General features: G+C 39.6%; 5 protein-coding genes and 1 pseudogene across 8 annotated transcripts in view; 3 read left to right on the top strand and 3 right to left on the bottom strand.

Annotated features, from left to right (window-relative positions):
* LOC104793153 lies at positions 199–870 on the bottom strand. Its single transcript, XM_019226784.1, has one exon. The coding sequence runs from the start codon at positions 833–835 to the stop codon at positions 491–493; it is 345 nt and encodes a 114-aa protein (XP_019082329.1). The 5' UTR covers positions 836–870; the 3' UTR covers positions 199–490.
* On the bottom strand, positions 1206–3846 carry LOC104793151 (transcription factor bHLH48-like). Of its 3 annotated transcripts, XR_002032407.1 has the most exons (5): positions 2999–3844; positions 2796–2909; positions 1970–2693; positions 1647–1840; positions 1477–1561 (listed from the first exon to the last, which is right to left on the bottom strand). XR_002032407.1 is itself a non-coding variant. In XM_010519444.2 (4 exons), exons 1-4 carry the CDS (start codon positions 3467–3469, stop codon positions 1415–1417), a joined length of 798 nt encoding a protein of 265 aa, XP_010517746.1. In that variant the 5' UTR covers positions 3470–3846; the 3' UTR covers positions 1206–1414. The 3 variants fall into 3 exon arrangements, 1 of the variants encoding a protein (XP_010517746.1); XM_010519444.2 differs by lacking the exon at positions 1647–1840 and having other exon boundaries at positions 1206–1561; positions 2628–2693; positions 2999–3846; XR_002032406.1 differs by having other exon boundaries at positions 1647–2693.
* On the top strand, positions 5388–8327 carry LOC104793150 (receptor protein kinase-like protein ZAR1). The gene is made up of 2 exons (XM_010519443.2): positions 5388–6914; positions 7487–8327. The coding sequence occupies exons 1-2, from the start codon at positions 5612–5614 to the stop codon at positions 8128–8130; spliced, it is 1947 nt and encodes a 648-aa protein (XP_010517745.1). The 5' UTR covers positions 5388–5611; the 3' UTR covers positions 8131–8327.
* LOC104793147 (transcription factor bHLH130) lies at positions 11836–14230 on the top strand. 2 transcript variants are annotated; one of them, XM_010519442.2, is made up of 6 exons: positions 11836–12744; positions 12958–13214; positions 13345–13524; positions 13666–13731; positions 13837–13905; positions 13998–14230. In XM_010519442.2, exons 1-6 carry the CDS (start codon positions 12267–12269, stop codon positions 14055–14057), a joined length of 1110 nt encoding a protein of 369 aa, XP_010517744.1. In that variant the 5' UTR covers positions 11836–12266; the 3' UTR covers positions 14058–14230. The 2 variants fall into 2 exon arrangements, with proteins under 2 accessions (XP_010517744.1, XP_010517743.1); XM_010519441.2 differs by having other exon boundaries at positions 12955–13214.
* LOC104793148 lies at positions 14211–21011 on the bottom strand (annotated as a pseudogene).
* The window catches only part of LOC104793146 (protein POLYCHOME), a 4201-nt gene continuing 2855 nt past the window's right edge, over positions 21525–22870 (top strand). Inside the window, exons 1-3 of the mRNA XM_019246429.1 lie at positions 21525–21718; positions 21941–22348; positions 22505–22867. Of these exons, the coding sequence (XP_019101974.1) occupies positions 21956–22348; positions 22505–22867 (756 nt within the window). The 5' untranslated portion in view covers positions 21525–21718; positions 21941–21955. The remainder of the gene's footprint in view (positions 21719–21940; positions 22349–22504; positions 22868–22870) is intronic.

Genomic DNA, 22870 nt, shown 5'->3' with positions numbered 1-22870 from the left:
ATTCATTCCCTAGTTAGAGCTACACTATCACCTTCTGACTACTAACTACAGCAAATGGCAAGTATAACGATGATCTAAAGAGATTCAGAACCGACTAATGTCAACTAGCTATCTAACCAGTATGCACTTCACAGAGTGCAATAAGCAAACCGAACATAAACAAGCCATAACCTTCGGAAGAGAACCACACAACGTCAATCAGTAGTTGAATCAAATCATCTGAGAAACGAGTAAAATCAAAAGTGACCAAATTTGAGAAATGTAATAAGAAGTAGAGAGTGAAGGCAATTGCGTCTAAACAGTTGTTAAAAAGAACACTTATTTCATCATTATCGACAAAAACAAAGGAGAATTGAAACAAAAGTTCAAGGGCCAAACGAAGAAACCCTGACTCTCCAGTCTTCGTGATCGCCATCAAACGGGTAAAAAAAGAACTCTTCAAATTCCCCGGGAACTAAGACATACCCAAATCAAGCATTCCAGTGATGCTTTAATCGGACGAATCTCCAGCGGTGGCGAGCTTCTCCATCTCAAGGCGCTCTAAAGCTTTCTGATGAGCCCAAGTCTCGATTGAAAGATCAGGTTTCGCATTGAGCCCGACGCCCAGGATAACAATTGTGAGGAAGCTCGTGATGTAACAAGGAAGCTCCCAATCTTCCCATTTCCGCGACTGTCCTGGTGCCGGAGGAGTCCGGTTCATAAAGTAACCTTTGGGCCTTTCCTCATGACCTGGCGTCGCCCACCGACTCGGACCGGCGGATGTAGATCCAGACCTGGAGAAGATCCGATTCCGTAGCGTCTTCGCTGCGACGGTCAAGGACTGCGTCGACGGCATCGCTTTGGTTCCGATATTTTTGTTGTAAGCAAAAAGGAAATGCTCAGATTTGTCCAACTATATACGACTCCCCGACCTACAAAATGGTTTAATTCGAACCGAACCGATAAATTAATTTGGTTTGTCAAATTGTGTTGGTTTAATTGGGAATTATATTTTGGTTTCAATTTCGATTACCTGGTATGATTCGGTATTCTCACTTTATTTACGGTTTGGCTTAAAAAAATGTTGTGTGTTCGATCGATATCGCCTATCGGTTCTGTTCGGTTATTATTTAGATAAGAATAAGACCAAATCGAATCGGGCACATTAGACGGTTTACTATTATTGGCTTATATTCAATCTACGACATCGTATTTGCACAGTAACGTATCAAATCTTCTTCATATACTTCTCTTCAAGGGAAACATTCTGAATTCTACATTGAGGAAACTAGTAAATATATATAGAAAGGCCATGAACAGAGAGACCTGAAACGATCATAACCATTTGCTTCTACCTCTAATTCAACAATCGAGACTTTAGGGAGATATATTAACTCATATATATGTACACAAGCATGTCAAAGTGTTTCCAACTTCAGAGCTCCATTTTCACCTGATTTGGGAAATCTTGATGATGATCTTCTTCTCTTCCCCATTCCGGCTGATGGTAGCCATCGTAAGGCCATTGTTGCAGCTGATGATAAGACTCTCCATTGAAGCTACCATCCATAAGAGAGCCGCTCTGCAAAAGGGATTTGGACTTCCATCATCAACTCAATTCGTGAAACATATCAGCTTTCACTTAGAGATGACTAAGTTAGTCCTACCATGTAAAACGTAAACGGCTTTTATAATCTCAACAACTCTACTAGTTTGCCAGAGCAACATCTCTCGTTTAGAAACATGAATTCCAGAAATTATCAAAGATTTCATGAACAAACAATCAAGCCCCCGAGCCCCACAGATTTGACAAACTCTTAAAGAGTTGTCACCTATCATCATCTCCTTCCACCAATAATTGCTGCTAAATTCCAAGATATCTATCGATTAGTTAGCTGTCTGCAGGAGTGTCACATCATGTTTCCAACCAATTAGGTAATGTGGGACTCAAAGCATATAACAATATTACTGACGATACTACACTCCTCACCCTCTTTATATTTGATAGATACCAAACTTCTTAGAGACAATACTACAGTCCTCACCCTCCATTGAAAGCCTGCAACTTTTGCCACTTATTATCGAAAGATGGACCCCAAAACCCAGTATGACCTTGATCTATCCACCAGAATCTGTCCCCTCAACCCATAACCTCAAGGGAACACTCCAGCTAGCATTCCCACATCATAAATCCATTATAGTCATTTATGGAGTAAGCTTCAAGCTCAATGAATACACTTTGGGAAGACGAAACAAGAATCTATTGAACAATGTCACATCACTTCCGTATTACTACTACTAGTTAACCTAAATGGTTGTGACCCGTGAGATATTCTTCCCCACACGAAAATAAAGTTAAGATATTCAAGGAACTGAAATTACCAAACTAGTGGTTTTGGTCTTTTGGCACACCACAAAAAAAAAATTCCTTTTCATATAAGAGGAACTTAGCACTACAATTTTATTCATATAAAAAGAAAGTGAAAAGGATTTAACTTCTTATCAAACCACATCTTCAGATGATAGAAAGATCAGAAAAAATGATTTCACTTTTTTGGGGGGTTGGTCTAATAAAGAAAGGTTCTGTCTTTAATCAACAAACGAAGATCTAATTATTGATGAAAAAGGTCACTAATCTAAAGACAAACCTTATCACAGCCTGGGACCAGTTCCTGTAGCAGCTTCATTCGTGCGTTTATCTTTTCTCTTCTTGCCTATAATCAAGAAGAGTTTAATGATTAATTAACGTAGCCACTAATTAAAAAACTAATATAACAACAACCATGCTTTGCTTGTGAGAAATGTGAATTACTTACTCGCTCTGCTAAGCTATGGTTATCAGTAGCTTGACCACGACGAGCTCTAACGTGAACATACGGCAACTTGTCTGCCTCAACGGAGCTCTTGGTCTTCTTCATCGAGCTTTTACCCTAGAAATTAATGAAATAAGGAGTTAGAAACTATCTCGTTATTGGATCAAAGTGTTTTTGATTTCCTTTGAGCAATTTGGTAGTATCACCTTCTTCTCGCGTTCTTTCCTCTTGTTGTGTTTCGAATTCTGATTCTCCGAAATTGAATCAGTCTCAGCAGGCTCGGCCTTGACTCCTCCGTCCAGATTCGCGCTAGAACTCGGAGTATCGCCGGAAGAGAAATATCCGTTTTGCTCAGTAGCAATCAACGAGAAACGAGCGGCGCGGTCCAAGAGAAGGGAGTTGGAAGGAAAAGTCAAAGTCCCGAAAGGGTGAGGAGGAGCGATATTATCTCCGGCGAGTTTGGTAATGTTGGCCTGAGAAGACGGTGAATCTGCGAAATGGAGAAGCTCCATGGCTTGAGTCACAGGCATCTCGAGCAAAGCCGTGAAAGAGCCGCCAGTATCCTCCGGTGGCATCGCCGTCACCAATTGGCGAAATTCGTCGCTGAAATTGAGCGATTCAAGTCCGGTCACCGGTCCAATGCCGGATCTAGCTCCGAACCCTTGGGTCAGATCCATAATCGGGAAAAAAATAAAGCTTAAACCGGAAATAACCGAGGTGAAATTCAGAGAAAAACCAGAACCGACCGACTTGATCAACTCGTTCGAGTTAAGCTGCTTCTTTTTTGGAGTTTTAAAATCGTTCGACTCGGAAAATTCGAAAATTGAGAAAGAAAAGATGGGGAATTTTAAGTTTGAAAGCTTCCTGAAGAAAGAAAAGTCTTCTTCTTCTTCTTCGTAAGAGTGTGTGAAGGATGTAAAATCATTTACAGAAGAGCCATTTGGAGTGGGACGAAAGCAACGTTAGCTTTGGAGTGCGTCTCTGTTTGTTAAATAAAAAGCCACCATTTTTATAGAGAGAGAGAGAGTGAAAATAATACTCTCATTTATGAGACGATGAGAGGGAGAGGGAGAGGGAGAGGGAGAGAGAGAGAAGGACGCTTTGATTGGATCCCAACCGCTATGGCCTTATGGGCCTTTTGGGCTTCGTTCGGTATACTCTTTTTTTTTTTTTTTTTTTTNTCTTCTTCTCTTGGTCAAGGTCCATTGTTCGTTCACCCCTCTAAATGACTCGATTTTCAGATTGAAATGGGGAAAAGAAAATAAGTGAACCTCACTATTGTGACAAATAACAATAAAGCAAAAAATAGCTCGAGATGAATCAGAGTGCCACGCTCGAATTCTGAAAACGACAAGACGTGTCCGTCCCCCACCCAATCATTTAAGTTGAATTGATCTTAAAAATTTGGCTGTGTTTTTTACCGATTTATTGGGGCCAAATGGACCGTTAAAAGAGTTTACCAAACTTGGCTCATCTCACTCACTGCATAAGAGTCCTAGTGTTTGTACCAAAAACAGCAAGATGTTTGTGTGTGTGTGTTAACAGAGAGAGTAATTTTTATTATGAACTAAAAGCTGGATGTTGATCATTTGATAGGTGTGTGTGTGTGTGTTACTAAGTGGATTGAGTGATACATATTCATATGATGTTGCTTGAATTTGGAACCGAGAGATAACTAGATAATATAGTGCTTGAAATTGAAATAAATCAATAATAAATAAACCCAACAATGGAACTTGTGACACTCTCCTCGTGTTTATTTACAGAAGTGCCCATACGAATAGGATTAAAACAGAAGTGGCATCTTTTCTTTTCAAATGCATCTTTGTGTGTGGTTTACTTTGTCGGTTGGTTAATGGTTTTCTCTGACACAATCCACTCTCCCCCGTCGTCTCTTCCCTCCTTTAATTTGAATAAATTTTTTTTTTTTTGACGATCTATTATCCTTTAATTTGAATAAATATTCTCAGCTGAATTCAAATTCATAGCTCCAAAAACACATATGATCCCTCCACCTTTAGTAATAAGATTCTACAATAGAGTTCCATTCTCCTCACATTAATCTTAAACATGTTATAAACTTTTTTTTTAATTACAGCTAGATCTTGTAAAAAGTAAAATAATTATAGATCTGGTAGGACTGTACAATGGCTCAAGCCTCAAAGTGTCCTATATGAGTTAAAGATTTTAAGCATTTAAAGATACCTACTTTTATTTTTATTTTAAGTTTTTTCTTCAATGATTATATGATTGGTGATTACTGTACCATTCATTCTCCACTAATATACAACTGCAAATTAATTTTTCTCAATGGTTGATATATCTTTTCCATATTTTTATTTCTTAGTAGTACTATATATTGTAGTTAAGTTGTAATGACCCTATTAGACCCTATATACAGTATCATCAACTCTTTAAGACAAAAATTATAAATGTGACTACAAGCCACCTGCATCAATCAATAACTAAAACTTACAAAAAACGTTTACAGAAAAATAATTAAAGAACCACAAAAATCCAAAAGGCAAATCCCGATATGCTATATATTTAAAAAAAAGTTTACAGTATATATTACAGTATATTATTATCATTTGAAATCATATTCCTACGCACAAGAATTCAAAAAACTGATCATGAGGTTCATGACTACATTACTACACGTTGCTAACATGAAATCAAAACCATAAAAGAATCCACCAACCTCGGTCAAATCTCCCATTATAATCCTTCTCCTTCGTCTTCACTGTTTATCATTTTCCTCTGCAGCAACTTCTCGTTGCTTCTTTATAACAAACAAAAAGTTTCAAGAAATAGATTTAATGAAATTACTTTGTGTTCTTTCACTTCTAGTTTCTTCAATCTTTGTCTGCATGAGCCTTTGCTCCTCGCTCAATTCCGACGGTTTATCTTTACTAGCTCTCAAATCCGCCGTCGATAACGACCCGACCCGAGTAATGACCCACTGGTCTGAATCCGACCCGACTCCTTGCCGTTGGTCCGGGATCGTCTGCACAAACGGCCGAGTCACCTCACTAGTACTCTTGGGGAAAAGTCTCTCCGGTTACATTCCATCAGAACTCGGTTTACTCGACTCGCTGAACCGGCTCGATCTAGCTCACAACAATTTCTCCAAAACCGTACCGGTTCGTCTTTTCCAAGCAACCAAGCTCCGGTACATCGATCTCTCTCATAACTCACTCTCCGGTCCAATCCCGGTCCAAATCAAGTCCATGACATCTCTCAACCACCTCGATTTCTCCTCTAACCATCTCAACGGTTCACTCCCTGAGTCACTCGCTGAACTCGGAAGCCTCGCCGGAACTCTAAACCTTTCGTATAACCGATTCACCGGCGAGATTCCACCGTCGTACGGTCGATTTCCAGTTCACGTCAGCTTAGATTTCAGTCACAACAATCTAACCGGAAAAGTACCTCAGGTGGGATCTCTGTTGAATCAAGGACCAATCGCGTTCGCCGGAAACTCTCATCTCTGCGGCTTACCATTGCAAACGCCGTGCGAAGAAATCAAAACCCCTAGTTTCGTCACTTCGAAGCCGGAACTCCAGAAACCAAACCCTAGCGTAATCAGCAACGACGACGCAAAGGAGGAGAAGAAGCAGCAGATCACCGGATCAGTGACGGTCTCTCTGATTTCTGGCGTTTCGATTGTAATCGGAGCTGTTTCTATCTCCGTATGGCTAATCCGGAAAAAACGAAGCTCCTCCGACGGGTACAAAACAGAGACAAAGACGACGACGACGACGGTGGTCTCGGAGTTCGACGAGGAAGGGCAAGAAGGTAAATTCGTAGCGTTTGACGAAGGATTCGAGCTCGAGCTTGAGGATTTGCTGAGAGCATCCGCTTACGTCATAGGCAAGAGCAGAAGCGGGATTGTGTACAGAGTAGTGGCGGCTGAATCGTCCTCCACTGTTGTCGCCGTTAGAAGACTCAGCGACGGCAACGCCACGTGGCGGTTTAAGGACTTTGTGAATGAAGCTGAGACCATTGGTAGGATCAATCACCCTAACATCGTAAGGCTTAGAGCTTACTACTATGCAGAGGACGAGAAGCTTCTCATCACTGATTTCATCAGCAATGGCAGCTTGTACTCTGCCTTACATGGTAAAAACCACTAATCTAAATTTTCAATTTTTTAAAATGCTAACTCTGCATCAATCGAATCAACCACTAAGTACAAGGTTTAATTTGTACTTGCTCTGTAGATAGGATAGGACTATAAAGTACAGAGCTTTTTTTGTTTCTGTCTGATTGTGTTTGTATTGACTAACTTGTTGGCTTCTTCTCCTTGTTTTTATTGTTCAAAGCTTTACTGTGTTTACATGTGCTGAGTGTTGTAACTACAGTAGAGGTCGAGGACAAGCATCGATCTCTCTACCTACCACAAAAAAAAAACATCTAGATTTGATTCTCTATGGGGGATTTTGAATTAGATAGAGCACTATAGTGTGTGATGTGTGGTCTTGTTTTCTTATGGGAAAATTTAAGTAGGTTAGGTCACTTAGGTGAGCTGATGGTACTTTAAAGAGTGTTTAATGTGACATAAAGAAGATTTCTTTTTGGTGCGTTGGTAAGTTTGTATGTATGCGTTGGTAAGTTTAGTTAGCATTATATGTATGAGGCATTACGTATCGGTGTCACTGGTTTTCTGAGACGGCGTTTGATTTTACTTGTAGGTGGACCTTCAAATACTCGGCCTCCACTCTCTTGGGCCGAGAGGTTACGTATAGCACAAGGCACTTCTCGGGGTTTGATGTATATACATGAATACAGTTCGAGAAAGTATGTACACGGCAACCTTAAATCAAACAAAATCCTGTTAGATAATGAGAACCACCCTCACATCTCAGGTTTTGGTCTCTCACGTCTGGTTTCGGGTTATCCCAAACTCATTGATGATTCACTATCATCAACCAGAACGCAAAGCATTGACCAAGGATTTTCCGCAAGACTCTCGCTCTCAGCTCATGCAGCTGCTTACCTTGCACCCGAAGCCCGAGTTTCTTCTGGTTGCAAATCATCTCAGAAAAGCGATGTTTATTCATTTGGTGTGATTCTATTGGAGTTGTTGACTGGTCGGTTACCTAATGGTTCCTCTGAAAACGAAGGAGAAGAACTCGTGAATGTTTTGAGGAAGTGGCACAAGGAAGAAAGGTTGTTGGCTGAGATCTTAGACCCGAAGCTTCTACGACAGCGTTTTGAAGATAAACAGGTTATTGCAACCATTCATGTCGCTTTAAATTGCACGGAAATGAACCCGGAGATGCGCCCTAGGATGAGATCTGTGTCTGAGAGTCTAGGTAGAATCAAATCGGACTAAACCTTTTTCTGAAAGAGTCCGGGAAGTGGTATTAATTGTGTATGTTAATTAATCTCAGGCAAAGTGGAGTTTTAGTAGTTTATATGGTGAGTTTAACTGAAGGGTTTATGGTTAATTTCCGTATCAAGTGGCTGTGTGTATCTGTTTATTATCACATATTATTCCTTGTATTTTAAGGAAGAGCGTTTGGTTGTGTCTAGCTAGAATCTTATATGGATAATAATGAATATGAAAATTGATAAATATCTGTTTCAAAAACCTTCTCAAACTATAACTTTGAATAAAAAAATACAAAGTTACGTTGACAGTCCTTGCATGATAGATCCTCTCTTTCCAAAAGTACTAGAGAATCATATTAATATAACTCCAAGTGGTTTTATAATTATATATATGTATTTCAAAACTTGGATTCGATTTTGATTAGACGCATAGATTTTTGAAAGATCATAGTTAAGAGGGAAAAATAAAAAAAACTCAGATGCTTTTCAGTGTTCTAACTATGTAATGGAATAGTAGTTAATTAACAAACACTAAAAAGCTCAATCGCATGATTGCATCTTTCTTGCGCATGGACTTGCGAGAAATGAATTTAGAACCGATCGTTAGCAATGAAAGAAAGGCAAAATCAAATCTATTTCGAATATAGATTTTTGTCAGAACATCAAACACGATCATATCCCACCGTTGGTCCTTTGTTTCAAATTCACAACAAAAAGTATGACTTTTATAAACCAAAAATTAAAGATTTCATGACAAAAAACATATCTTGCCCCAGCACGATTGATTACTTCCAAATTTAGCAGCCCACTCGAGAAAATTAAATTAAAAAAGGAGAGGAACACTTGCTTAATTTAGAAGCTCCTTTTGAAGAAAAAATAAAATAGGAGAAGGCCCCCTTTTTTGAGCTTGTTGACATTATAAAAAGCCAAAGCCTGGACCACGATTCCCCACTTCTATCAATGTAATCTATTTTTTTCTGCAGAAACATAAATAAATTGTTGGGGAATCGTTTTTTTAAAAAAATTATTAAAATTCAAATACTATCAAACAATAAGAAAAACAAAATCTATACAACATAGAGAAACAAGCTAATGGGGTCTCTCACGTGTCCATGTTCCCATCCACAAAGCCACGGACGGGATTTTGCTTTTATAATTTTCAGAAGGCCAAATCTTTAAATTGAACTTATAAGACCATTTTCAATATATCTTTATTTTACTTAAATGTATTACTCTATTTCTAACTATAAAATAGAGGTAATGTAAAAAAATAAAGGTGAAAATAGAATTGCTCTATATATAGATCAATCATACATTTTTCTCTATTTTAAAATAAAATATATAGTAGGGTTTGAACAAATGTTACTCTATAATAGAGATTTGACTCTAAAATAGAGTAAGATTGGAGATACCCTTAAACGTCCTATTTTGGTTCTTTAATCTCCATTTCTTTTTTTCTTTTTTTATTTTTATTTTGGGTGTTTTCCACGTTCTATCCATTGCATTTAGAAGAAAAAATGTTGAGACCACTGAGTATTTTTTTTCTTTTCGAAAATAGCTTCAACAATGAAGAGTTTGTGTTATGTACGTCTTTACAAAAACTAAAAAGAGTATGACCTGTTTCGAAGTGAGAGCACTTGAGAACATTTGGGTGTGATATGATTTGGAAAATATTTGTAAGATTCCTTTGAGAAAATACTGGTGTGATTTGAAAGAAGCAGTTTTCTTATGTACGAATCAGATCAGATCGACACATTCGTGATTAAATTAGTTTAGTTTAGATATAGCCTGTACAACTTTTAGGTATATCTTCTCTCCCCAACATATGTACTTGATTCCCATGAAATATTATTGTATGTTAATAACTTAAGATATTACGTATACTTAAATAGTAGTATTATTATGTATGTGCATGTGCTTTGTGCATACAATTTTGTCTTCTTGTTGATTTATTATTATATAGCTCGAAGTTTTAAAACTGTGTAAGCTAGTTTATGTCAATGTCATCAATCAATATATCCATCTACAGAATACAAAACACATATATATATATATATATATATATATATATATATATATATATATATAGGGCCTTACATAAACCATAGTCCCCATATAAAAAGAGTGAAACAGCTAGTATAGAGAATAAATTCACATTCAAAACAATTCATCCCAATCCACTCGATGGTTCGGTTCATCAAACGATATTATTATTATTTTCATCTAAGTATGGTTTCGGTTTCTTAATTTATTTTCCAATTCTTAACAATGTCAAAGCTAAAAATTCAGATTGATACGATACGAATATGTTTTGTTTTCGAAAACCGTAACCACTAGACACTAGTTTTTTTAAAGTGGACTACTAAAAGTATCAATTTTCCATTAAAGGTCTGAATTGAAATATTGGTAAAACAAACAAGGTCGCTTTTGATGGATTTAAATTTTAGAAAGGCGGCGCTGCGGCTAGGCTCGTGAATTATTAAAGTTACATAAAAAAAAGATAAGATTTTATAATGAGATAGGAAAAAAAGAGAAAAGGAAAAACAAAAAGAAAAAAAAAAGTGTGAAACGACGGCGGACGTTGATTTGGATCACGAGGCGGTAATCTCGTGTGAATCGTTCACGTAGAGTCAAGTCATTGTATCATTCCTGGACCAATGAGAGGTTTTTATAAGTTTTGGTATCTATCATCTTTTCTCGTGTGTAAGTGTAGCGTATATCACATATGTAGTAAGTCGTGCACCAAATCTTGGCCAGTCAGACGCCAGCTTACGTTAAGTTCCCAATGCGTGTAAACGGCGTCAATATCCTCCGTCACGATCGTGTGCGTAAGCTGTGTACCTGTAATAGGTTCGGTTCCGTGAGAGAACCCTAAAATCGGATTCGGAAAGCTATGTTATTTTTTTTTTGACTCTTATTACAAAACTGTACTTCCGACAATTTTCTTTCTATTTAAAGAATGTTTTTGTGTCTTAACTATATTAAGATTAGATTTTGTCTTGTCAGTATAGTTTGCTGACGATGGACTCTATGATTATGGATAAAAAGCAAAACAAAAATTTGGTAATCAAGAAGTTATTATTAATGTCCCTATTTTTTGTTGGACAGAAGACCAAACACATATTACATCTCTTATTTATTATTATTATTTATTTTTTTTTCCTATCCTTGGAAAATTCTATTACATCGGTTATAAACTACCGACACAACATTGAACATACGATCTTGTTATAATCGTATGGCCTACTAGGAGGGGATTTCAATGCCCACACAAATATTTTTTTTAATAAAGAAAACTGAAGTCATATCATAGATGACAAAAAAAGAAAGTCATATAGCTAGTAATTAAAAAGAACAGGAAATGTAGTATAAAAATGAAATAATGTAGAGCAAAAATAATTTTTTCACGGGTTCATCAGTAAACTCGTAAAAAAAAAAATTGATTAGGGTTGGTATTTACTTCACATGCTAGCTCGTCTTGTACTGTATATAAGTTGTATTAGAGTATAATAAAGTAATAATGTAAAATTCTACAGTTTCTTCTCATTCACATTTTATATAGTATAAAAATACTTTGCATAAAGTTTTTAAATAAAATAGAAAAAAATGAAAAAGGCATTTCCGTGACTCAGCTTCACAGGCGGCTTAAAACGACGTCCTCCTCTGAACTTTTCTTTTTCATTTTATATTTTTTTCTTCTCTCAAATTTATAATCTTTTGGGGTTTTTGCTTTTCGATCCGCCGCTATCTTCAGCAATTAAAAGTTGGACTCTGAAACTCAGAAACCCAAAAAAGACGATAAAACAAATAAATATATTCATCATCATCATCATCATCGTCTCTCTCTCTCTCTCCACCGTTCTCCCTTTGCTTCATCTTCAAGGTTTTATCATCATCTTCTCCAAATTCTACACACACCTGCTTACAGCTCCTCAAGCTCAAGTTTTTTTTACTTCCCAACCGAGAACCAAGTGACACACAACCAAGAACTTGACAAGATTAGATTCATATCAAACAGTTAGACGTTGGAAAAAGCTAACTTAAGATACAGTTTCTCCAAAATTTGTTCTTTCTCAAAACGTCAAGAAAACAGAGCACTCAAAACAGGGGAAAGCTCGTCGTTTTCATATTTGATTAATGGATTCGAATAATCATCTTTACGACCCGAATCACATATCTTCTTCTGGGTCAGGTGGTGGTCTTCTTCGTTTTCGATCAGCTCCTAGCTCTGTCCTCTCCTCTTTCGTTGACCAAGACAAGAGTGGCTTCGACTCCTCCGATAGGTTGCTTTCAAGATTCGTTACCTCTGATGGCGTAAACGAAGATCTCGGTGTTTCACCTAAGTTCGAAGATAATAAGCCTCCTGTTTCGTTAACTAGCAACACCTCTGTTTCATACGCCGCCGCCACTCTACCACCGCCTCAGCCTGAACCGTCGAGTTTTCTGGGTTTGCCGCCGCATTACCCGAGGCAGAGTAAAGGGATGATGAATTCTATTGGTTTGGATCAATTTCTGGGTATGAGTAATCATCACCACACGAAACCAGTTGAATCCAATCTTCTCCGGCAAAGCAGCTCCCCCGCCGGAATGTTCACAAACCTCTCTGACCAAAACGGTACCGTTTCACTCTCTTCTGCCCCCAAAAAAAAAAAAAGTTTCTTCCTTTTTTTTAGAAAGTCTGAAATCATATTTCTATATATATATATATATATGTTTCAATCCTTCATTCAAGATTTTTGAATGTTTTTAAGACAAGATCTGATCTGTCAATTTATAAACAAACAAGTGTTTGATGGTTTTTGCTATTACACTTTGCTACTATTAGCAGGTTATGGTCCAATGAGGAATTTGATAAATTACGAAGAAGATGAAGTGAGTCCATCTCATTCCAACGGATTAAGACGCCATTGCAGCCTCTCTTCAAGGCCACCTTCTTCACTTGGAATGCTCTCTCAGATACCTGAAATCTCACCCGAGACAAGTTTTCAATATAGCCATTGGAATGATCCTTCCAACTTCATTGATAACTTATCCTCCCTTAAAAGAGAAACTGATGACGATGGCAAATTGTTTCTAGGAGCTCAGGTAACTCCCTTCTCTAACCGCTTTATTTTGGTTATTTGGTCATTAGACATATATATATATATATAGCTCAATAGCTGAAACTGGAGTTTGATTTCTTGAGAATTGAATGATGTTTTGATGGTTTGTGCAGAACGGTGACTCCGGAAATCGAATGCAGTTACTGTCGCATCATTTGAGTCTACCGAAGTCATCATCTACAGCTTCGGACATGGTTTCAGTGGATAAGTATCTTCAGTTACAAGATTCTGTTCCTTGTAAAATTAGAGCAAAACGTGGTTGCGCTACACATCCTCGAAGCATCGCTGAAAGGGTAACTTAAAACTAGTTAAAATACCATCTTTACATGTCAATAGAAGTCCTTTTGAAACATAGTCTAGTATAAATATAGAAAGTCTAATTAATGCTTGAAAAGTGTCTTCTATCCTAAAAATTATTTTTTCAATTGTGTCAGGTAAGAAGAACACGGATAAGCGAGCGAATGAGGAAATTACAAGAACTTGTTCCTAACATGGACAAGGTACAGTTTCTGAAACTTCTTCTAATGGGTTTTTTGGTCATAAACAAATTGTTTTCCCTTGCGTTGACTCTGTTCAATGATGTTGGTTTCTTTATGTTGAAACAGCAAACGAACACTTCGGATATGTTGGATTTAGCTGTTGACTACATCAAAGACTTACAAAGACAGTACAAGGTAAGTTCCTTATCATTGTGAAATAACCAAACGGCCGGTCTATGTTTAAACCTATTGAATTGATTAGACTACTTCTTTGTTGGTTTACACAGATTTTAAACGAGAACAGAGCTCACTGCAAGTGCATGAACAAGGAGAAGAAGTCAATATAGTGCGCAATAAAGTGTGTATAGATAGGACAGAGAGAAGGATAAGAAAGAAACAATGTCATGTCTGAATATTTTTAGCCGAAACAGACCAAATTGTCTATGTAAAGCTCTTCAGAAGAAAATTATATGCTTTCAACAAAATCCTAAGCAATAAAATAGGACTTAATCTGTTCTTTTATTTCGCTTTCAAATGTTGGACTACAAAAGGTAAGATCAGACAAGTAGCTAATGACCATAAGGGCAAAGAAAGACACGAAAAACTAACTAGAAAACATAAATCATTCTTCCATGTGATCTGCAAAATCTTTGACATCAACAGTGAAAGAGTACTCCTCGTCACAACCCAAGTAAGAATCGCACATGAAGTAGAGAGTATACGACTTCTTTCCTGGTTCAGCTGGTACTGCAAACTCCAACTTCACCTCCGCCTTCCGTTGCAGAGGGATTTTCTTGATGGCCATCAGCTGGTTTGTCTTGGTTTCTCCAACGACTAGCCACCAACCTTCTTCTTTAATCTTGGGATATCTTGGTGCGTTCACAGGTCCCACCTCTGTCCTTCCCTCCATGTCTCTCTCCAGCATTACCTGCAATGTGACCTCTTTTCCAGGGGTTACCTCGTTGTCGCCCACAATCTCGTATGTAAGGTCAATGTTGGGGAAGCGGTTGCAGAACCTGGCAATGTCAAGAAGCTGAGCGTCTGACATTTGGAGAAGTTCTTGGCGCTTCTCGTCTTCCATTTCCAGAAGATCAAAAACGGTTTCGATGTTATTCCCCGGATTCTCTTGGCACCTTTTGGCTAAGTCCTTTGTGAAGTGGGGAAGCTGCAGAAGTATGGAGTCTCGATTCCACATGCCTTGAGTCACCATCTGACTTACTTCCATAGCTAACAGGGCAAGATTCAGACAATTTTTGCTCGATATCACATCGACCATTGCATGAAGAAGTCTTGTTGCAGATAAGAGGACCTCACGCTGATCCATTGCCAGGTTCTCGCTGATTTTTTGCCTTGAAAAATGCGCCTGAAGAAGCGCGTTTGCCTTCACATGAGGGTCTGTGCATTTCGGGTTTTCAAACGAGAACCTCTGGTGATTGATGAGTCTCCGAACTGCGTCCTCTTCACCAGGACGTATAGGAATCAAGTCATACTCCGAAGCTGAAGTCAAGATCTCAATAAGACCCTTCATATTGGTCTTGGAAGCCAAGAGAGAACTGAATCGCTCAATGGTGGTGTAATTGATGTAATAATATGAAGCAATGATACCAAGATTGAGAGGAAACAGATCCAACTCATTCTCTGAATCTATGCATTTACTCACTTCAAGATCAGACAAAGTGTTTTCAACGAGCTCTGAGAGGTGATCAGATAAATGCCTGTGGGTCACTCCCTGGAGATTGTAGTAGTTAGGGTTCTGGGGAAGCCTCCTGTACATGAAGCTCCAGGTAAGATAATCCACAGCCTCTTGCTTGTTTTCTATAACTCCGGAATGAACTTCTGCATTGAAATTATCATGCAAGAAATGTTGAAACTGACTCTCAACGGGAATGGCTTCATACAGAAATTTCTTGTAAAACTCTTTACGTGATACATGGCAGAAGACCACGCACTTCCCAGCGTCGTCAAGCAGAGGTCGGCTAACACGCCCCATCATCTGGAGCAGATCGGAGATGGGGTAATCCGAATGAGAATTTTCCCGTCCATCATAGAATTGTGTTCCCATTACAACAACCAAATGCGCTTTCAATGGAGTACCCCAACACAATGAACTAGACATTACACACACCTGAATCCGTCCTGCTTCAAAAAGCTGAGTCACAATCTCCTGATCAATACTGCTTAAACCCTCATGTAAGTAGCCAATACCATGGCGCAAAGTCTCCTTCAGAGTTTCCTCGCAAATTTGGTTAACAAAAGGCTCTAGTTCTTCCAGCTTTCCTAACAGGAACTCAGGGTTCTGCATGTTGTCCATGTGTGAGTATGCTGTCAGATCCACAGCAGTAAGACGGACATGTTTACGGGTCGAGACAAAAACGATAGCCGGTTTCTTGTTCTTGGCATGCTGGACTATGGCAGTGTATGTTGGCTTAGTCATCGCCTGCATTCTCGCTTCAAAACTCAATATGTCCACCCCTTGAATGTGGATCTCCAGTGGTACAGGGCGAATATTAGGCGGAAAATTGAAAATGCCACATGAACTGGCCCCAACCCACTCCCCAAGATCTTTGGCATTTGCAAGGGAAGTTGATAATGCAACAATCCTCATCTTGTTCCCGACCTGACTTGAAATATTTTTCATTCTCGAGACAATTACCTCCAATACTGGACCACCTTGACCCCCAATTAAATGAAGCTCATCAACGATGAACAAACTAACCTGCTGAATATATTTTCTGTGATTCCACCTTCGGGACAAAGCGTCCCATTTCTCAGGAGTACTTATAATTATCTGACCCTTCTCAAGCAGGGTAAGATCTAATGCCGTCTCCCCAGTTAACTCAACAACCCGTAAACCAAGCCCCTTTCCGAACTTTTTCTCCCAATCACAAAACCGCTCCTTAGCAATACCCTCAAGAGGTGCAATATAGACAACACGCATTACAGAATCAGGTCTTTCAAGATGATTCCTCAATATAGCAAACTCCGCACATATAGTCTTCCCACTTCCTGTGGGAGCAGCAACCAATACATTGTCACTTGTGTTATACAAAACAGTAAAGACCTGAGTCTGCACTGGATTGAAATGCTTGAAATCCTGATACAAAGTTTCATAGGACGGGTTCCCTAGGGCCATCACCGGGAGGGGCTGCAAGTCCAGTAGCTCCGTAGGTGGTGGATACTTTTCTGGAAGAATAAGATACCTGAAAGATATAGGTAACACAGTCGGCGAGTCAAGCCATTTGTCTGAAACCACTCGAATGAAATACTGTGGGGGAACTGGCTCAGAGATTGGTACAGTGAAGTTCAACGTGTGGTCGTCATCAATATACTGCTTTTTCAAAAGGAAATACTCGTAATGAAGTATCTTTTCACCATCACTGTCTTCCACCATTATCACCATCACTGTTATCCCACCAAAAGAAATGGTTCAACATTTTGATGTAATTTGTCATCCCACTGAAAATCAGGTGTCAGGGTGAGCTCCACTTGTAGAACAGAACGAGAAATCGGCTGAACATGTGCTCTAAGATTCAGTTTTGGGAACTGACGGATGAACTTGTGAATTTTTCTGCCCATCTTAGGATTACGAATAAGCTCTCCTAACTCCTGTGAAGATAGATCATAGTATCTCTCCCACACCAGATCATTCTTGTCCAACTTCATCAGAACCTCCTTTGGAATTTCAAGAAACTGCCGGAGTGGTGTCTGAACATTCCACATCCTCTTCCCTACCATTTTAGACAAGTTAAGAGCTTTTTCAGACAGTTGAGCCCACCCCCTCTTCAAACTAATCTCAAAAATAGCTCGTAGGAGACGTCCAGCACTCCGGGTAATATAAACCATATCAGATGACAAAGAAAGACCCTCGAGCTTTAGCTTTGAAATATATACTTGCAGCAAAACATTGATCTTTGCATCAGAATCTTCTAGTGTTTCCTTGACAGGGATCGGTACACGATCCAGAAGTTTTGCCAGTTCCATCTTCTCGTCTTGTCGAACAGTGACATACTTGAACTCCTCACTCAGTGAGAACAGACGGCAAAGCTCTATATCACTCATTGTTGGCTTCATATTCTCATTATATGTAGCTATTGTTCCATGGGTTATATAGTAGTAGCTAGCAATGCGTCCCAAATCAGTAACCTGGAAGTGTCCACTTTTCCTGTCATACTTAATCAGGTTGTTCTTGTCCAAGATATTAGCAGCAGAATGTATCAGGTCAGCTCTTCTCTCCTCTAATAATACGTCTTTTGCAAGGGCATCAGGCGGTAAGCCATACAGTGTCGGATTACGAACCATACGGATGTATAAATATGTATAGCCAAGCCAGTGGCAAGCTTCTTTAGCATTCTGAACTGTCCCAAGCACAATTTCAGCATTGAGCTGATCAGCAAGTTTGGAGATAAACTGGCTTTCAATTGGTAGTTGCTCATTCATCAAACTAAGATAATACTGCAGCTCGCTGTATCCAGTGATTATAATACCCTCCCCACGTTGGTCATATTGAGGTCTTCCGGCACGACCAATCATCTGCATAACATCTAGAGGACTCAGCTCCATCCACGCCCCTCTCTCAGGATTATAGACTTGGGTTCCTTTGATAATGACAGTATGTGCAGGCAAATTCACTCCCCATGCTAGAGTTGCCGTGTAAACCAACACTTGCAAATTTCCTAAACGAAATTGATCCTCAACTATCTGACGATCAGTCCTTGTCAACCCAGCATGATGAATTGCAAAACCGTAAGGCAGAAGCTCTTTCAGGTCACTATTCTTGAGAAGTCCAACCAGACTCTGAAGAATTTCATAACTTTGACTATCTTCCTTCAAGAATCTGCTGAGGGTATCATTTGCCATTGCAGTGTCCCGTACTGCTCTAGCAGTTTTTGCTGTTTCCTTCCTCGAATGGACAAAAATAAGGACTTGATGTTTCCCAGCACCAGCTAATACTTTCTGATAACAAATCTCATTCATCAACTGGAACTTCCGTAACGGTTTTTTCACATTAATTCCTATATACTGCTGCTCAAGAGGCACAGGTCTGTAGCTGCGGTCAAATTTAAACAACCCACTTTTAAGATCCACCCGCAAAAACAACGCCACATCTTCATCATTTGGCAGTGTTGCCGATAAACCCACCAGACGAATATGCTCCTTTGTGGTTTCAATCTGCCTAAGCGTTCTAGCAACAATACTTTCAAGCACAGGCCCTCGACTGTCATTGAGAAGATGAATTTCGTCAATTATAAGAAGTCTCACAAGCTGAGTATAAGTTCGATCTCCCGATTTCCTGGTGACAATATCCCACTTCTCTGGCGTTGTAACAATTATCTGAGTCTCTTTGATTTCATGCCCAGTAAGGGACTGATCCCCACTGAGTTCCTTCACCGTAACTCCATAATCCTTCAAGCGCTCAGATAGATTATCCACAACCTCAGCAACGAGGGCTTTCATAGGTGCAACATAGACGATTTTGTAATTCCCATGATTAAATGTTCCATCTGGATTCATATTCAATGCAAGCTGGTGCAATATGGTGAGCACAGCAACATTGATCTTCCCCGCACCAGTTGGAGCACAAAGAAGAATGTTCTCTCCCTTAAAAAGAGCAGTCCCATACACTTTGCTCTGAACCCTGTTCAACTGCTGCATTCCCCTAAAAGCTGGTTGGGCCCAATCTGGCATATCGCTTATTTTCACAAGCTTTTCATTACTATCAACCTTTTTAGAAACCCATGGCACATGAACCTCATCAAATTCCTTGCCACGAACTCTGTAAGAGCGATCGGGAAGCTCACAATTCTTATTCTGCCTCATGAAACCACCTTGGTTAAAAGCAAGGCTCTCCAGGTCCAGCACCTGACGCTGACCCTTCAACCAACCATTCTCTAAATCAACATCTTTCATGCTTCTGTCTCCATCACCACCAGAATTATCATCCATAAGAAGTCGAGCCTCTTCTTTGATATCTCTCTCCCGTTTCTCCTCCCTTTCTTTGGCTGTTGCTCTTTTTACATGCAACTCCTCCACAATCGCTGCCAACTCTGGTCCCAACCCCGTCATCTCCTCCTCAATTTGATTCCTCTCTATCTGGTCTCTTGCCCTAGAGAAACGGGTGCACCACACAATTTTCAGACGGTTTTGCAGCAGAAATTTAGCAAGAGTGAACTTTTCAAACTGAAGGTGCTCAAGCATCTTGACCTCAACATCCCTATCACTACCCTCAGCAAGTATATTAAGCAGCTCTTGTGCGAGTTTCTGGCACTCTTGTGCATCAATCTTCTGTTCATATTCTTGAGATATCTTTCTCTGTAGCCAGTAGGCATCAATGTCCTGAACATTAAGACTTGTGCCCTCCTTTCCATGTCTTGCATCCACCTGGGAACCTCCACTTTTGTTAGGTTCAACAGCATCTTCATCCTTCTCATCATCTTCTTCCTCCTGCAGATCCCTCTCCTCCTCATCATCTTCTTCGAACTCAAGAGCGACCCCCAAATCATCCTCACTAGCATAGCCAATTAAAGAGTCACCACCCTCTTGATAGTCCGTCATAAGTTTCCCAACCGAAACAAACTGGTTGAAATCTTGATCAGAAATAACGTTCAGTAGTTTCTCAATCTCTATCTTCTTCTCATGGCTTTTGAGGGAATCGTTCTTGAGAACAGCCAAAATCTCATCAGCCGCACCACAAACAACATTAAGAGGCTGCCCACCCAATTGAAGTTGAATAAGACCAAGCATAAACTCAAAAGCAGCCCTCGTCTCCTTAGTCCTTGGCTGATAAACACCACCATCATCCGTATCAGTTAGCACACTCACCTCCCTAAGACGACGTCTCTTACTCTCACGAGCAGATACCAAATCAACAACATCACGCTCCTTATTCTTCTTAGATTTGTTCAGCCTCTCATCAAACTCATCATAAGGCTTCCCCTTAACAACACGATCACCAAAGGATTTAGGATCAATCCTTCCCCTGAGACTCTCCGATTCTCCAGAAGGTTCATTCATATCACCACGACGACGCTCATCACTGTTGAGAACAAGACCCGAATTGACTTTGTACCCGTACTGATTCAACCTAGCTTGTTCCTCAGCACCACCGCCTCCGAAACTCGCCATCACCAAATCGGAAACAGAAACCCCAAAAAATTCACAAAAATCAGAACAATGAAACGAAACACAAACCGGAACGAAAACCTCTTCTGTTATTACCTCTCAGTCACGTTCTTCGTTTCTTTCTTCGTCGAGATCGAGAATCGTCTTCCCAAGTTTTTTTTGATCGTCTTAATGGAATAAAAACTTCAGACGGACACGATTTATCTTTTTGTCAACTTAACATATATATATATACATAACCTAATTTACTTTTTTATACATTGTCGGTCACAAACTCGAACTCCAAATCCAAACGCCGATTGGACTGTAATTAAATCGTGGAATTCTCCGGTTCGATCGGTCTAACTATAAATAGAAGAAACGAACTACGAAATTAAAGTTGAGTTCTTTGGTTAGTGTTTTGCCGGCTTATCAGAGAAAATCATGGACCGATCGATACGCACACCGGTTATCTCTGGTAATTGATAAAGCACCGGGTTGGATTCTGTGACACTTAAAAACGGTGAGGATTCTATCGTGAAACGTAAAACTTAAATGGGTCTCTCTAGTAAAGGCGCAGATATTGGGCCGAAAGCCCATTCAAATATAGAAGGACAAAAGTGTAATCTGACAAAAATTTGACGAATTTTGTGTGCGCGTTGAAAAAAAAAACGAAAAAATTTATCCCGCGTGAGATGAAAATTTCAAAAATTTTGCACACAGGTGAAAACTCGAAAAATTTTCATTTTCAATAATGAAAACCCGCCTAGAAGATGGTCTCAAAATTTTTTGCCAGATCGTTTCTCTCTTAAAAGCTCCTCTCTCCTTTTTCCTCTTTGTCCCCTCCACTTTACTATTCACGAAGCCGGTCGGAGCTTTCACGAAGGTATCTATCGAAGATTCATTTTAGGTAAAATCCATTTTTCGATTGTCGCTGGTAGTATATAGATTTGATTTGATTCTGTTCTTGATAAAACTGTTGATGTTTAGAATTAGGTTTTTTTTTGGTCATGTGATTGGGCTTTAGTTCTCCATTTCTTGGTGTTTATGAAGTTTAAGAACATATGATTAAAAATGGAAAACAAGATTTTGGTTTGTGTTTTAATGGTTTCGTGCTTCGATTTTAACGCAGAGGTGCTGAATCAAAATGCCCGAAGCAAGAGATAGGATAGAGAGACCAGTAGATTACCCAGCCGCGTTTCTCAACAGACGCTCGAATGGCATTTTAATTGACGAACCAGCAGCTACACATCACCATTTGTTTGGGTCTCCGGTTCAGAGAGTGCCGTCGGAAGCTACAGGACTTGGGTCGATTGGTCAAGGATCTATGACGGGAAGAGGTGGGCTTGTCAGGGGTAATTTCGGTATTCGACGTACTGGTGGTGGTAGTAGAAGAGGCCAGATTCAATTTAGATCGCCACAGGGACGAGAGAACACTAGCTTGGGTGTTACTAGGCGTGGAAGGGCTCGTGCTTCAACTTCTGTGTTGCCTTCTTGGTATCCAAGAACCCCGCTCCGTGATGTTTCCGCTGTTGTTAGGGTGAGTTATAGCCAACTTGAATCTGTTTATATCTGATTTGGCATTAGTATTCTCATGGCTATAAAGAAAAAGGCTTATCCTTTTTTGATTTGGAGAATGTTCAAAACGCTTTGCTTGGCCTTGCTATTTATTCTAACTACACACTTCTTTTTGAAGGCTATTGAGAGAAGGAGAGCTCGTATGGGAGAAGGCGTTGGCCGAGATATTGAGACCCCAACACCACAACAGCTTGGAGTTCTTGATTCTCTAGTACCACTGTCTGGTGCTCAGCTCGAGCATGACTACTCTATGGTCACTCCTGGTCCATCGGTTGGGTTCAAGCGTCCCTGGCCACCCTCAACTGCTAAAGTCCATCAGATTCTGCTTGATATCACTAGAGAGAATACAGGGGAAGAAGATGCCCTCACTCCACAGAAGAAGCTCCTCAACTCTATTGATAAAGTCGAGAAGGTTGTGATGGAAGAGATTCAGAAAATGAAGAGCACTCCTAGTGCTAAGAGAGCAGAAAGGGAGAAAAGGGTT

Source organism: Camelina sativa, chromosome 6 (genome assembly GCF_000633955.1).
Source record: "Camelina sativa cultivar DH55 chromosome 6, Cs, whole genome shotgun sequence".
NCBI classification, from domain to species: Eukaryota; Viridiplantae; Streptophyta; class Magnoliopsida; order Brassicales; family Brassicaceae; genus Camelina; species Camelina sativa.
The sequence above is the reverse complement of the archived record's forward strand: the minus strand, read 5'-3'. Positions and strand labels throughout refer to the sequence as shown.

What these genes read in the sequence shown, in the direction of transcription:
- LOC104793153 (XM_019226784.1), bottom strand. Translation starts at nt 835, where the DNA reads ATGCCGTCGACGCAGTCCTTGACCGTCGCAGCGAAGACGCTACGGAAT.
- LOC104793151 (XM_010519444.2), bottom strand. Translation starts at nt 3,469, where the DNA reads ATGGATCTGACCCAAGGGTTCGGAGCTAGATCCGGCATTGGACCGGTG. An exon ending in ACCATAGCTTAGCAGAGCGA is followed by an intron (nt 2,694 to 2,795) that starts GTAAGTAATTCA and finishes TCTTGATTATAG; the next exon opens with GCAAGAAGAGAAAAGATAAA. An exon ending in TGGTCCCAGGCTGTGATAAG is followed by an intron (nt 1,562 to 2,627) that starts GTTTGTCTTTAG and finishes TCCCTTTTGCAG; the next exon opens with AGCGGCTCTCTTATGGATGG.
- LOC104793150 (XM_010519443.2), top strand. Translation starts at nt 5,612, where the DNA reads ATGAAATTACTTTGTGTTCTTTCACTTCTAGTTTCTTCAATCTTTGTC. An exon ending in CTTGTACTCTGCCTTACATG is followed by an intron (nt 6,915 to 7,486) that starts GTAAAAACCACT and finishes TTTTACTTGTAG; the next exon opens with GTGGACCTTCAAATACTCGG.
- LOC104793147 (XM_010519441.2), top strand. Translation starts at nt 12,267, where the DNA reads ATGGATTCGAATAATCATCTTTACGACCCGAATCACATATCTTCTTCT. An exon ending in AATTGTTTCTAGGAGCTCAG is followed by an intron (nt 13,215 to 13,344) that starts GTAACTCCCTTC and finishes TGGTTTGTGCAG; the next exon opens with AACGGTGACTCCGGAAATCG. An exon ending in ACTTACAAAGACAGTACAAG is followed by an intron (nt 13,906 to 13,997) that starts GTAAGTTCCTTA and finishes TGGTTTACACAG; the next exon opens with ATTTTAAACGAGAACAGAGC.